At 50.3% G+C, this 16,062-nt stretch overlaps 1 protein-coding gene across 4 annotated transcripts in view; it reads left to right on the top strand.

The window, feature by feature from the left end:
• The window catches only part of adisspb (adipose secreted signaling protein b), a 206,735-nt gene that overhangs the window by 51,673 nt on the left and 139,000 nt on the right, over positions 1 to 16,062 (top strand). For all 4 annotated transcript variants that reach the window (XM_085975660.1, XM_085975669.1, XM_085975663.1 and 1 more), the window contains exon 2: positions 6,339 to 6,481. In XM_085975660.1, the coding sequence (XP_085831786.1) occupies positions 6,339 to 6,481 (143 nt within the window). The remainder of the gene's footprint in view (positions 1 to 6,338; positions 6,482 to 16,062) is intronic.

Genomic DNA, 16,062 nt, shown 5'->3' on the forward strand with positions numbered 1-16,062 from the left:
CAATATGCTTCAGAATCTCCAAGCCAATCTACAGAGAGAGAGAGTTTCTGTTTGCCTCGGATGAAGTATGCCCAACCCTCTCCCTGTAGGGACACACTCCACTTTCTCAAGTCCAGAAGGCTCAATGTAGGTTGACAACAGCCAAAGCTGTAGTGTGCTCATGTCCCAAGGGTGTCCAAGGGTATTACTGGAGGATGGCCAATTATCATCTTGCAGCTCATCGCACACATTGGCAAGCTTGCCTAGCTAGAACCATCGTACCAACTAAGACATTTAGTTGCACAGTTATCTTTCTTTATTACAGTTTGTTGTCAAGATGCGGGTGACGCTGACAAGGCCGCATTTGTTACCCATCTGTAGTTAGCCTGAGAAAGTGGTGGTTGGTCTCCTTCTTGAACTGCTGCGGTCTGGAACAGAGTAGGAAGAATCCATGCCTCAGTGACACGACTGCCTCTCCAGGTCCCAGCTATATGAGTCAGACTAGCTGGCTGATCATCAACAGAGCCTTGGAGGGCCTGGGTCAGGTCTGCCATGGAGGGTTGACTTGGCTCCAATCTTCCATTATTGTGTGTTTTGCCTTGAAGCCACCTGGACCCCAAGGAGACCCTGTTTAACTTGAAAAGAATGTTGGACCCAGGTAGTATGAAGAGAAGGTGAGCAGTAACGGAAGACAGTATCTCTCTTTGGGGGGAAAAAACAAATCATAAAATCAATTATTGATGAGCAGTTGGAGCAGGCAAATTTCTGCTGTAATGAGGATCCTGGTGGTAACAAGACTTGCATCAATGGCGGAGCAGATATTCTCCGTTAGATGTTTTCTTCTCTTCCTTCAACCTCCCCATCTCATAATATTACATATCCTTCCTTTTCATCCTGTTCTCCCCCACTCCCCCCAAGGAGGCACATACCATCACAGTGAAGATCCTCCGTCCATCTTAATCTTTTCCCACCCAGAGCGGAGGATTGATCCTCTACCCTTCCGCTGTACCGGCTGCCTGGTAACAAATTCTCCCTCAGTGGATGTTGATGGTGTTGTTGTGGTATCGGGGTGGAACTTTTGGTGGGGGGGGGGGGGGGGGGAAAGAGAGAATGGTTACTTGGTTTTCTCTTCGGCTGTACTCTATGTAAAGGCAGCCTTTAGCTGCCTAGGCCCTAAGCTTTGGATATCTCTTCCCTAAACCTCTCCACCTCTCTCTTTCCTTTTTAAGTCGCTCATTAAAAACCTACCTCTTGGACCAAGTTTTTGGGCACCTGTCCTAATATCTCCCTACAGTGTGAAATGTTGACTGATTAACGAGCCTGCGAAGGGCCTTGGAACGTTTCTACTATGTCAAAGGTGCAATATAAATGCAAGTTTTTGTATCTGGGTGAAATTTAGGGCGAGAGGATGATTACTTGGCTTTCCTACTCCGATGTACTCGGGGGTTAAACTTTAATCGCTGCTACAGCAACCGGTACGGGACTAGTAAAGGGAGAAGTGGTTTGACGGAGTGGAATTCTGTGCTGGGATGGACCGCGGCCTTTGACAGCAGTGGGGTTAAAAGATCCTTGTTTGTATGTCGGGTGACTGGCGTCGCTCAGTAATAGATTTCAGTCACCGGCCCTACGCTCGGATCCACCTCTGAAAACCGGTGAAGGGGATTGAGGTTGAGAATCTCCCTGTGTGCCTTAGTCATAGAATCAGAGAACAGTACAGCCCAGAAGGAGGCCATTCGGCCCATCCAGTCTGCGCCGGCTCTTCCGAAGAGCAATCCAGTTAGTCCCACTCCCCCGCTCTTTCCCCATAACTCTCTCCAATTTTTTCTCCTTCAAGTATTTACCAACTTCCTTTTGAAGGCGACTATTGAATCTGTGTCCACCGCCCCATCAGGCAGTGCATTCCAAATCCTAACCACTCGTTGCGTAAACAAGTTTTTCCTCAGGTCGCCTCTGGTTCTTTTGCCAATCGCCTTAAATCTGTGTCCTCTGGTTACTGGCACTTCAGCCATTGGAAACAGTTTCTCTTTATTTACTCTATCTAAACTCTTAGTCATAAATTGTTTCTATGCAATTAGTCTGCCGTGTTAAAGGGGTTAACGCGTCCATTAAAATTGGGGGTCAGAGACACTGAGCTAGCTGTCAGTTATTGATAATGCAGGCTGGGATGTGCTGTAATTCTGCTCTTCAAGCTTGCAAATCTCTCTGGTTTCACCTCCAACGTGAATCTCGATATCTACAGTGCCCCTGAATTCTCCGCAGCCTCCATATTTGGGTTTGGGAGAAGAAAACTCATTGGCCAGGGGTCGTGCTCCTGATTGCTATCTACTGACCTTTGGTGGACTTTGGATGAGGACAGCATTGTGCTTGTTCATTTAAGCCCCCACAGTTGTTAATCTTCAGCTGAAAAGTGTATTTATATTGCAGCATTCATGACCTCAGGACGTCCCAAAGCACTTTACAGCCAATGGTTTACTTTTTGAAGTGTAGTCATTGAAACGCGGCAGCCAATTTGCGCACAGCAAGGTCCCACAAACAGCAATGTGATAGTGACCAGATAATTTGTTTTAGTGATATTGGTTGAGGCATAATTATTGGCCAGGACACTGGGGAGAACATCCCCTGCTGCTCTTGGAAACAGTGCCACGGGATCTTTTATGTCCGCCTGAGAGAGCGGACGGGGGCCTCGGTTTAACGCCTCCTCCAGAAGATGGCACCTCCGACAGTGCAGCACTCCCTCAGCACTGCACCCGGGGTGTCAGCCGGGATTGTGCACTCAAGTCTCTGGAGTGGGGCTTGAACCTACGACCTTCTGACTCGGAGGCGAGAGTGCTACCCACTGAGCCACAGCTGGCACCTGATGCTGCTAATGTAAGCATCAAGCAACTCAGACTGGATAGAGCACAGCTCCCTGTACACGGAACACAATGCTGTCTCGCTCTGGGCTGCTTCTAGCTCTTGTCTGTGATGTTAGCAAACGCCACAGTCAGTTTTGTAAAACTCTGCCCTTAGTACGGTTGGTTCAGTGTCCCCGACTGTGATGTCTAAACAGCAGAAGCATTGTCTGCGGGTGGCACTGTCCAGGGAGAGTATAAATACTCTGGCATGGTCCCAGCTTGCGCAGGACATTCTAAACGGGAACTAGTGAAGGACGCAACTGGACCTCCATGTTGTAAAACAGTTGATTAAAACTTTGTTTAACGCTTGGACCAAGTGCCCAGTAGTTTTCTTACGTCACATTGCATCCGACTTTTTATGGAATACAGCGTCTTTGTACACTATCGGTAATTTAGGTGTCAGCCATGGCTCAGTGGGTAGCGCGCTTGCCTCTGAGTCAGAAGGTTGTCGGTTCAAGTCCCACTCCAGGGTCTTGAACACATAAAGCTAGGCTGACACTCCCAGTGCAGTGCTGAGGGAGTGCCGCACTGTCGGAGGTGCCGGCTTTCGGATGAGATGTTAAACCGAGGCCCCCGTCTGCTCTCTCAGGTGGATGTAAAAGATCCCATGGCACTGTTTCAAAGAGGAGCAGGGGAGTTGGCCCCGGTGTCCTGGCTAATATTTATTCCTCAACCAACATCACAAAAACAGATTATCTGATCGTTATCACATTGCTGTTTGTGGGAGCTTTGCTGACTACACTTCAAAAGTACTTCATTGGCTGTAAAGCGCTTTGAGATGTCCATTGGTCGTGAAAGGCGCTATAGAAATGCAAGTCTTTTGGTACAAACTCAGTTAAATGCTCTCCTGTTACCTGCGGACTGAGTTACCTGTAAAGGTTTTACTGTAAGTTGGGGGCTGGGGTTGGGCGGGATGGGAGGCAGGGGGGGAACGAGGTAAAGATTGAACAGTTACTATTCGGGCTTAATATTCAAGCTCTGTGACGGAGAGTTCATAGCATAAGAAATAGGGGCAGGAGTAGGCCATAAGGCTGCTCGAGCCTGCTCCACCAGTCAATAAGATCATGGCTGATCTTCTACCTTAACTCCACTTTTCCGCCCTAGCCCCATATGCTTTGATTCAACTAGTGTCCAAAAATTTATCGATCTCAGCCTTGAATATATTCAATGACAAGGGTAGAGAATTCCAAAGATTCACCATCCACTGAGTGAAGAAATTTCTCTTCATCTCAGCCCTAAATGGCCGAACCCTTATCCTGAGACTGTGACCCCTAGTTCTAGACCCTCCAGCCATCGGAAACAGTATCTACCCTGTCCAGCCCTCTCAGAATGTTATACCTTTCAATGAGATCACCTCTTCTCCTAAATTCCAAAAAATATAGGCCGAGTCTACTCAATAGTTCAGTGAAGCCAATGAGCCGATCAGAAAGACTTGTCAGAGTGGGGTGGGCTCAGAGGAAGAGACCAGGAAGCTCCAGAGCGATTTGGACAGACTGGGCGATTGGGCGGATAAATGGCAGATGCACTATAATGTGGACAAGTGCGAAGTTATCCACCTTGGGTGCAGGAACGGGAGGGCAAATTATTATTTAAATGGCAATAGATTGGGAGAGGGGGAAGTACAGAGAGACCTGGGTGTTCTTGTACACCAGTCACTGAAGGCGAGCATGCAGGTGCAACAGGCGGTCAAGAAGGCAAACGGTATGCTGGCCTTCATAGCAAAAGGGTTAGAATACAGGAACAGGGATACCTTGCTGCAGCTGTACAGGGCACTGGTGAGACCACACCTCGAGTACTGTGTACAGTTTTGGTCGCCTCATCTGAGGAAGGATGTTCTTGCCATGGAGGGGGTGCAGCGGCGATTCACCAGGCTGATACCAGGAATGGCGGGAATGACCTATGAGGAGAGACTATGTAGTTTAGGGATGTACACACTGGAGTTTAGAAGATTGAGAGGGGACCTCATAGAAGTGTATAAAATTCTGACAGGTCTAGACAGACTGGATGCAGAAGGAATGTTTCCCTTGGCGGGTGAGAACAGAACTAGAGGACATAATTTAAGGATAAGGGCTAAACCATTTAGGACAGAGATGAGGGGGAATTTCTTCACTCAGAGAGTGGTGAACCTGTGGAACTCATTGCCACAGAGGGCAGTGTACGCCAGCTCATTAAATATATTTAAGAGGGAATTAGATATATTTCTACGGGCAAAAGGGGTTAAGGGTTACGGAGAGAAGGCGGGGACGGGATACTGAATTAAAGGATCAGCCATGATCTCATTAAATGGCGGAGCAGGCACGAAGGGCCGAATGGCCTACTCCTGCTCCTATCTTCTATGTATCTATGTATCTATGTATAACGGAACAGAAGGAGGCCATTCGGCCCATCGAGTCTGTGCCAGCTCTCTGTAGAGCAATCCAGTCAGTCCCATTCCCCCGCTCCATCCCCGTAGCCCTGCAAGTTTATTTCCCTCAAGTGCCTATCCAGTCTCCCCTTGAAAACATTGCGTGTCTCCGCTTCCACCACTTCCGTCGGCAGCAAATTCCAGGTCCTCACCACTCGCTGCGTAAAAAAAGTTTTTCCTCACGCTCCCCCTGTATCTCTTGCCCAAAACCATAAATCTGTGTCCCGTAGTCCTTGTACCATCAACTAGTGGGAACAGCCTTTCCCCGTCTATCCTATCCAAACCCATCATAATCTTGTACACCTCTATCGAATCACCCCGCAACCTCCTTTGCTCTAATGAAAACAAATTCAGCTTCTTCTGCCTTGTAGCTAAGATCCCCCATCCCCGGAACCATTCTGGTAAATCTCCTCTGCACCCTCTCAAGGGCCATCACGTCCTTCCTAAAGTGTGGTGACCAGAACTGGCCGCAATGCGTCAGTTGTGGCCTAACCAGCGCTTTATAAAGGTTGAGCATAACTTCTCTACTTTTGTACTCAATACCTCTATTTATGAAACCCAAGGTCCCATATGCTTTGCTAACCACTCTCTCAATATGTCCTGCCACCTTCAGGGACCTATGCACATTAGCTCCTAGGTCCCTGTGTCCCTACACACTCTTTAAAATTGCCTGAAATCTATTTAATATTTTATATCTAATTTATTTAATACTGGGTTCATTTTCAGTTCTATTTGTGAAGCATTTCTTGTAAAACAGTTCTGTGCTTGCCCGGGGGGACAAATGGTGAATTCTTATTGAATTATTTTTGGTTACAGCGTAAAATCCTATTCAACTTGGAGTGGAATTTTTTTTAACAACACAGCAGAACCTAAGCTGGTGACAGAATCTTTAGTTTTAGTGGGTGTAGGTTGAACGGATGAGGGCAGGTTGTCCATATCTCGGGCTCCGACACGGTGGAATTACTCTCAGCTTGGCGCTGAAAGAGTTAATGATGGGTCTTTCTCGCCTCCCGCACTGTTCTGGTTTAAAAACCTGCCTTTCTGCTCCTTTGCATCTTCAGGTACAAAGCCCAAAACCACGGGCGTTCGCTTTGGACCCGAGGGCCATGAGGAGGGAACAGCCAATCACGTTCACTTTGAAGAGAAATTGCACGACTCTGTTGTCATGGTGACCCAAGAGGAAGATGGGAGTTTTTTAGTGAAGGTGAGATCTCGGTGATTAAACGCAGGGCTCGTTGTAAATTCAATCTTGGGATGTGGGCATCTCTGGCAAGGTTGGCATTTATTGCCCATCGCTGGTTGCCCTGAGAAGGTTGTGGTGGGCCTTCCACTTGCACCTGTGGCCAGGGTTTGTTCCATTTATCACTTGTGTTCCTTCCCAGCTTCTTCTCCAGTTTCTATTGATTTGAACAGACCCGTGATGTCTGTATTTCTCGGCCTCTACTTTGGGTGTTGTGGTACTACAGGAGCACTTAGTGACAGATATTACAGTACTGTAGTTTCAATGAAGCACCCACTCTGTTCTGTGTTCTTATCTAAATGTGATCTATTCAGTGCCTTGGACTGTATCTATTAGCTAGTAACAGGAGGTGTCAAACTCTGGGCATCTGATGCAGCAGCAACCCTTCCAACGTTTGCTTTATCGACTCGGCACCAAATACCCCCTTCTCGGTTTGCCCTCTCTATTACCCACCAAATACACCCTTCACGGTTTGCTCTCTATTGCCCACCAGTTACCTCCTTCATGGTTTGCCCTCTATATTGCCCACCAGTTACCCCCTTCACAGTTTGCTCTCTCTTGCCCACCAGTTACCTCCTTCAAAGTTTGCTCTCTATTGCCCACCAGTTACCCCCTCCACCGTTGGCCCCCTCTATTGCCCACCAGTTACCCCCCTCCACAGTTTGCGCTCTCTATATTGTCCACCAATGATCCCGCTAAGGTGTGTGCAGTGATCTCAAAGGCCCCGCGCAGGCTGCTCACCGGCTTTTACATTGTGAATACCGCGCCTGCGCAGAAATTAAATGGGACCGCGCATTAAAAGAAACAGAAGAAAGCGCAGCTCACAGGGAACATTGCTACCCACCTATTTTTTTGGAATAGGAAATCGAGGGATATGGTGATGGGGTGGGAAAGTGGAGTTGATGGCAGAGCAGGCTCGGGGGGCCGTATGGCCTACTCCTGTTCCTATTTCTTATGTTCTTACCCCTTTGCATGGTTTGTTCTATATGCGCTATATCCAGCTTTTATATTTTGGGTGTCATTTATTGAGGGGTGGTAGCTGGACCTGGACACTGGGAGAGCTCCTCCCGCACTTTTTTTTTTTTTTTAAACGCTCACCTCGACCAGCTGACGGGGCCTCGGTTTAGCATCTCTTTGGAATGACGGCGCCTCCGACAGTGCAGCACTCCCTCAGCGCTGCACTGAAGCGTTGGCTTCGGTGAGATGCTCGGGTCCTGGCGAGGGGCTTGGTCCCACGACCTTCTGACCCAGAGGGGAGAGTGCAACCAATAAGCCGAGCCGGTGGCTCAGTGGGTAAATGTACTGCGCGGAGTTTGGTCCGAGCCACTCAGACCAGCCAGTCCTCTGCGTGCTGTGTGGAATCAGTTAACCTCAGCTGAACGAGTTGGGCTCCCTGCATCCTGCGGCGGCCGAAGGGGAAAAATAACAGCCAGGGTTCTTGGTAGAATACCAGACATTTACATGCCACTAATAAATCCTGCCATTGGGAATAGGCTGTGTGCTGAGCTCTGTCTGCGTGTCTGTGTCGAGCAGCAATGTTCCATTTCCAGCTACCTAGCCTCCTGTAAATCAGAGAAGTACTTGTCATCTCTCCCCCCCTCCCCCCCCCCCCCCCCCCTTTTTAAGAGCACTTTGCAACAGGACAGTTAAATAAACGAGTTGCGTCATTGGTGGCAATTGTTTTTGAAACCTGGTGCACTGTCCCTTCTCATCCTTCTCAACCTGTCTGGAGCCATTGACACGGTACCCTAACCCTAACCCACACCATCCTGGGACTGCCCTCACCTGGTTCCATTCTTTATCTAATCGTAACCAGAGAATCACCTGCAACGGCTTCTCTTCCCGCTCCAGCACCGTTACCTCTGGAGTCCCCCAAGGGTCTCCCGACCACGCCGCTGCCTCTGATTTGTCACGCTGCTTGTCTTGACATCCAGAACTGGATGAGCAGAAATTTCCTCCAATTAAGTATTGGGAACGCTGGAAGCCATTGTCTTCAGTCCCCGCCACAAACTCCGATTTTCTAGCCACGGACTCCATCGCTCCCCCTGGTCACTGTCTGAGGCAGAAGCTGACCGTTCACTTCCTCGGCGTCCTATTTGACCTTACGTCGATGAGCTTCCGACCCCATACCCCCCCCCCGCCATCGCCTAAACCTTGTAGTTCCACCTCCGTAACATCTCCCGACACTGCATCAGCTCGTCTGCTGCTGAAACCGCCATCCATGCCTTTGTTACCTGTACACTTGACTATTCCAGTGCACTCCTGGGCAGCCTCCCAGCTTCCACCCTCCATAAAGTTGAACTCCTTCAAACCTCTGCTGCCCAGTGTCCTAACCCGCACCAAGTCCCGTTAACCCATCACCCTTGTGCTCACTGACCTATATTGGCTCCTGGTCCAGCAACGCCTCGATTTTAAAATTCTCACCCTTGTTTTCAAATTCCTCCATGGCCTCGCCCCCTCACTATCTCTGTAATCTCCTTCAGCCTTGCAAGTCCCTCCAAGATTTCTGCCCTCTTCCAATTCTGGCCGCTTGCGCATCCCCGATTTTCATTGCTGCACCATTGGTGGCCGTGCCTTCTGTTGCCGAGGTCCTAAGCTCTGGAATTCTCTCCCTAAACCTCTTCGCCTCTCTACCTCTCTTTCCTTCTTTAAGACGCACCTTAAAACCTACCTCTTTCACCTGTCCCAATATCTCCTTATATGGCTCGGTATCAAATTTTGTTTGATAATCGCTCCTGTGATGAGCCTTGGGACCTTTTACTACGTTAAAGGCGCTATATAAATGCAAGTATTTGTTGTTGAATTGGAGTTTCTGTTGCCGTTCTTTCACCTCAATGTAAGATGAACTAAACAATAATCAAAGAAATTGTATGACAACTGGCAAACGTGTAAAGCGCAGTGAGTAATAAAGCAAAACACAGACGTGATTGAGTGTCTCTGCTGTGTGTGTTAACAGTATATCATAAAAGGAAACCTGTTAGCCCTCATCAACTGACTTCACTTTACTGGGGTAGGGTTTCAGTGATGACTTTTCTTAGTCTTTATAGTGTCAGCTATGACTCAGTGGGTAGCACCCTCGCCAAGTCCCACTCCAGAGACTTGAGCGTGAAAATCGAGTACTGAGGGGAGCGCTGCACTGTCGGAGGTGCCGTCTTTTGGCTGAGACGTTAAACCGAGGCCCCGTCCGCCCCCTCGGGTGGACGTAAAAGATCCCATGGCTCTATTTTGAAGAAGAGCAGGGGAGTTATCCCCGGTGTCCTGGCCAATATTTATCCTTCAACCAACATCACTAAAACAGATTATCTGGTCATTATCACATTGCTGTTTGTGGGAGCTTGCTGTGCACAAATTGCCTGCCGCGTTTCCTATATTACAACAGTGACTACACTTCAAAAAAGCACTTCATTGGCTCTAAAGCACTTTGGGACGTCCGGTGGTCGCGAAAGGCGCTATATAAATGCAAGTCTTTCTTTTCTCCTCTCCCCTTTACACTCCCACCTCGGGGATTGCGCAAGTTTGATTAAGCCTCTTCTGAATTGTGTCTCAGCTAAGGTAGGGTAATCCCAAAACAACCGAGGTGTGCAGCTCTCCCTATTTATATTGGCCTTTGCCTCTTTTTATAGTCACCAGTTCACAAGTCAGATAGAGAGAGAAAGGCCGTTCGACCCATCTTTCCTTCTCCAACCTGACACACCCTATGGTTCCCCATCAATCAGCCGGTTGTTGAATGATTCCAAGGTTTTTGCCTCCATTATTCCGGAGTCCATTTGGTAGCTCTGTGTATAAAGAACTTCCTGACATCAGGTTGATGTCATCTTCCAGATCCATCTTTTCCATTACCATTTACTATCTTGGATCTATATACTCTAAATGGCTACCTCTCAGTTGCCCCCCTTTCAAAGCTGATGTGGACGTCGCTGGTGAAGCAGAGTGCCTTCAGGGGACCTGTTCAGAGTCATCCACATCGGTGTGGGACTGGAGTCACATATAGGCCAGGCCGGGTAAAGACAGCAGGATTCCATCCCTGAAGGACGTTGGGATGTTACAACAGTCCGACAGCTTGATCCTGTGACCTATGTTGATGTTGCTTCAAGGGCCTTCCCTGCTAAATTAATCCCAAGATCTATTATCCTTACTTTAAGAAAATCTTCTGCTTGCTGCCCCTGCTTGCTCCGAATGACCCTAATGTTTAAGTTGTGTCTTCCGATATTTGAAACCTTTGCCTCAGTAAGTAATTCATCTAACTTTGTCAGTTCCTTTTTGTAAGCTTGTAAACTTCAATTAGCTTTAAGTTATGGCTACAATTTAAAATAAACGGTTACACCTTGGGGTGAACATTCTGAGTTCAGTAGTGCTCTCGGACTTGGTATTGTAGCTCACTCCTTAATTTATGAGCCCGGTGAAAGGTCAAAGGTGAGCTCTTGCCTCTTCACTCAGGGCGGTGAACCTGTGGAATTCTCTACCACAGAATGCTGTGGAGGCCAAGTCACTGAATATATTTAAGAAGGAGATAGATAGATTTCTAGACACAAAAGGCATCAAGAGGTATGGGGAGAGAGCGGGAATATGGTATTGAGATAGAGGATCAGCCATGACCATATTGAATGGCGGAGCAGGCTCGAAGGGCTGAATGGCCGACTCCTGCTTCTATTTTGCTATGTTTCTGTTTCATTTTTAACTGAAGGCCCACAATGAGATTGGGAAGAGTAGGCGAGGTCAATTAAAAGCTTTCACAAAGCCCATTTGGTGGCAGATTAAGCCTCTGACACTTGAACGTATAATCTGGGCAGACACTTCAGTGCAGTACTGAGGGAGTGCTGCGCTGTCACAGGTGCCGTCCTTTGGATGAGATACCTGACCGTAAATGTGATGCGCTATCAATTACTCATAAAAGACTGAGAGTTAGAAGAGTAACCAAAGGCTTTTATTAACAACAGAATGGAGGTCTGCCTCGAGTGGTCGACCGGTCCAGGATACAAGGGCTGGGGAGCAGTCACCTTTATACTAGGACCTGTGGGAGGAGTCAGCCGAGGCATGTCCAGGCATGTACACAGTGGAATACAAACAGGACAAACAGGAATACAAACGGTGGTTTACCACATTCACCCCTTGTTTAAAATTGAGTCCGGCGGGGTGAAGTGTATTAAAAGTTAGTGTATTGGAGTCTCTCCGGAGGTCTTGTCTGCCGCTGTGATCTGCGTGGCGACGGCAGGGGTAGTGAAGTTTCCGGCGTCGAGTCCAGCGTAGGCTGTGGCACAGGCGTGTCGTCCTCGTAGATGTCGAGCGGGTCGCGGGGCCCAGGCCTGCCGTCTGCTGGGGCTGGATATCGGATCGTGGTGGGGGGTGGTAGTGGGTAGTGGGTTACTGCGGCCCCCGAGGGTGCAAGGTCTCTTATGGAGACTGTGTCCTCCCGCCCGTCCGGGTATGCGATGTAAGCATACTGGGGGTTGGCGTGGAGGAGGTCGACCCTCTCGACCAGGGGGTCCGTTTTATGGGTCCTCACGTGTCTTCTCAGTAGGACCGGCCCTGGGGACGTCAGCCATGGCGGTAGCGATGTCCCCGATGTGGACTTCCTTGGGAAGACAAACATTTTCTCATGAGGGGTGGCGTTAGTGGCCGTGCAGAGCAGTGACCGAATAGAGTGGAGCGCATCGGGGAGCACATCCTGCCAGCGGGAGGTTGGAAGGCCCCTAGACTTTAAGGCTAGCAGGACGGCCTTCCAAACTGTCGCATTTTCTCTTTCCACCTGTCCGTTCCCCCGGGGGTTGTAACTGGTGGTCCTGCTTGTGGCAATACCCCTAGTTAGCAGGTACTGACGGAGTTCGTCGCTCATAAACGATGAGCCCCGGTCGCTATGGATATAGCTGGGGAAGCCGAACAGGGTGAAGAGGTTGTTCAGACATTTAATGACCGTGGCACTGGTCATGTCCGGGCAGGGGAAGGCGAACGGGAAACGGGAGTACTCATCAATAATATTGAGGAAGTACACATTGCGGTCGGAGGAGGGGAGAGGCCCTTTAAAATCGACGCTCAGGCGCTCGAAGGGGCGAGTGGCTTTTATCAGGTGGGCCCTGTCTGGTCTATAAAAGTGTGGTTTGCACTCAGCGCAGACTTGGCAGTTCCTGGTCATGGTCCTGACCTCAATAGAGTAAGGCAGGTTGCGGGCCTTGATGAAGTGGAAGAACCTGGTGACCCCCGGGTGGCAGAGGTCATTGTGGAGGGCCCGCAGTCTATCGATCTGCGCGCTGGCGCAGGTGCCACGCGATAGCGCATCCGGGGGTTCATTTAGCTTCCCGGGCCGGTACAAGATCTCGTAGTTGTAGGTGGAAAGTTCGATTCTCCACCTCAAGATCTTGTCATTTTTGATTTTGCCCCTCTGCTTGTTGTTAAACATAAAAGCAACTGAACGCTGGTCAGTGAGCAGGGTAAATCGTTTTCCGGCCAGGTAGTGCCTCCAATGACGCACAGCCTCCACAATCGCCTGGGCCTCCTTCTCAACAGCGGAGTGTCTGGTCTCCGGGCCTTGGAGGGTTCGTGAAAAGAAGGCCACGGGTCTCCCCGCCTGATTGAGGGTAGCGGCCAGGGCAAAGTCAGACGCGTCGCTTTCCACCTGGAAGGGGATGGATTCGTCCACTGCGTGCATGGTGGCTTTGGCAATGTCCTCCTTGATACGGTGGAAGGCTAAGCGGGCCTCTGCCGTCAAGGGAAAAGAGGTGGACTTGATCAGCGGACGGGCCTTGTCCGCATAGTAGGGGACCCACTGGGCGTAATAGGAGAAAAACCCTAGGCACCTCTTCAGGGCCTTGAGGCAGTGGGGCAGTGGAAGTTCCATAAGGGGACGCATCCGGTCGGGGTCGGGGCCGATGACTCCGTGTTCCACAACACAGCCAAGGATGGCGAGGCGGTTTGTGCGGAATATGCACTTCTCCTTGTTATATGTCAGGTTTAGGAGTTGGGCGGTGCGGAGGAATTTTTCGAGGTTTGCGTCATGGTCCTGCAAGTCACGGCCGCAGATGGTCACATTGTCCAGATATGGGAAAGTGGCCTGCAACGCATTTTGATCTACCATCCGGTCCATCTCCCTTTGGAAGACGGAGACCCCGTTGGTGACGCCAAAGGGAACCCTAAGGAAGTGATAGAGGCGGCCGTTTGCCTCAAAGGCAGTGTACTGGCGGTCCTCAGGGCGGATGGGGAGCTGGTGGTACGCTGATTTCAGGTCAATGGTCGAGAAGACGCGGTACTGCGCGATCTGGTTGACCATATCAGCTATACGGGGGAGTGGGTAGGCGTCCAGCAGGGTGTAGCGATTTATTGTCTGGCTGTCGTCGATGACCAGGCGCTGCTTCTCGCCGGTCTTAACGACCACAACCTGGGCTCGCCAGGGGCTGGTGCTGCCCTCAATAATCCCTTCTTTCAGGAGCCGCTCCACTTCGGTTTTAATGAAAACCCTGTCCCCGGCACTGTATCGCCTGCTCTTTGTGGCGATGGGCTTACAGTCGGGGGTGAGGTTAGCAAACAGTTGGGGGGGGGTGACTCTGAGTGTGGAGAGGTTGCACCTGGTGCGCGGCGGGCAGTTTGGAAGCTGCTGGCTGCGGACTGTGAGTGGGGGTAGGGGTCCACCGTACGCCATCGTAACACTTTTAAGGTGGCACTGAAAATCTAACCCCAGCAGGACGGCAGCGCAGAGGTCAGGCAGGACCAGAAGTTTAAAATGATCGTACACGGTCCCGTCTACTACGAGTGTCACCACGCAGTAGCCGCCGATGTCCGCCGACTGGGACTCGGAGGCCATAGAAATCCGCTGTTGCGCAGGCAGGACTGGGAGAGAGCAACGCCGCACCGTGTCGGGGTGGATGAAGCTCTCCGTGCTCCCAGAGTCAAAAAGGCAGATTGTATCGTGACCATTTACCTTAATGTCCATTGTGGAACTGGCCAGTTGGTGCGGTCTCGCTTGGTCCAGTGTAACGGATGCCAGCGTAGGGGTCGGTGTGTCGCTGCGGGTATCAGATGAGGCGGTGTCGGGGGCCTGCTGCGTCCCGGCTGTCGTCCAAGATGGCGGCGTCCATGATCCCCATGTGGCTGGAGGCGTCCAAAATGGCTGCTGTACCGGTGATTCGCACATGGCCGGGGAGGTCCAAGATGGCGGCCCGCATGGCCCACACGCGGCGCTGCTGGGGTTCGGGGTGGCTTTGGCCCTGCAGACGCTAGCGTAGTGTCCCTTCTTCCCGCAGCCCGAGCAGATCGCGTTTTTCGCCGGGCAGCGCGCTCTGGGGTGTTTTGCCTGGCCACAGAAGTAGCATTTCTGGCCTTGGGGCACTGCTGTCTGGCCTTGGGACACTGCTGCGGTAGTTTGGCCGTTGTTGGGGTGTGGCTGGGGTGGCACGGCGCTATGAGGCGGTCCTACCGTGTCCCAGGCTGTCATTCCCCGTGGCGTCCACGGTGCAGAGGAGTAGGCATCCATGCCCTGGTAGGCTGCATCCAACGATAGTGCGAGTTCAGAGGCCTTGTTGAGGTCGAGGTTACTCTGCTCCAACAGTCGCTGTCGGGTGTAATTGGATCTGTGGCCCGCTACAAAAGCGTCCCGGATAAGTTCCTCTGTGTACACGGCAGCCTTTACATCCTTACAACCACAGGCCCGGCCAAGCACAGACAGTGCCTGAAGGTATTCCACGGTCGATTCCCCAGGTTGTTGTTTACGACTCCCCAGGAGGTGCCTGGCGTACACTTCGTTCACTGGGCGCGTGTACTGGTCCTTGAGGAGCTTGATAGCGTCCGCGTACGAGGTCGCGTCTTGGATGACCGAGTACACTCGGTGGTTCACTTTGGAGGTCAGGACATCCAGTTTGTCCTCGTCCGATTTGATTGCTTCGGAGGCGGTCAGGAATTTTTCGAAACACTTAAGCCAGTGAGTAAACTTGGTGGATGAGTCCGCCTCCCGATGATCTAAGTCCAGGCATGCTGGTGTGAGGATCTTCTCCATTATAAAAATGTTGTTAATAAAATTGATGCGCTATCAATTACTCATAAAAGACTGAGAGTTAGAAGAGTAACCAAAGGCTTTTATTAACAACAGAATGGAGGTCTGCCTCGAGTGGTCGACCGGTCCAGGATACAAGGGCTGGGGAGCAGTCACCTTTATACTAGGACCTGTGGGAGGAGTCAGCCGAGGCATGTCCAGGCATGTACACAGTGGAATACAAACAGGACAAACAGGAATACAAACAGTGGTTTACCACAAAATGTAATGTGTAAACCTCTGCCTCGGGTGGACTTTGAAGACCCTGGTCAGGCCGCACTTAGAGTTCTGTGCACCGATCTGGTCTTTATATACTATAAAAAGGACAGAGAAGCACTGGAGAAAGTGCAAACAAGATTACAACTTTTGAGAAAGTTTGAACAAGTTGGGGATTTATTTCTTTAGAAAAGAGATGACCTGATGGAGGTTTTGAAAATGTATGGGTTGGACAGGGTAGATGTGGAGAGAATGTTTCCACTTGTGGGAGAATCCAAAACTAGGGGTCATAAATACAAGATAGTTACTAATA

This window comes from Somniosus microcephalus, chromosome 2 (assembly GCF_052327205.1).
Source record: "Somniosus microcephalus isolate GS21.2 chromosome 2, FLI_Smic_1.0, whole genome shotgun sequence".
NCBI lineage: Eukaryota > Metazoa > Chordata > Chondrichthyes > Squaliformes > Somniosidae > Somniosus > Somniosus microcephalus.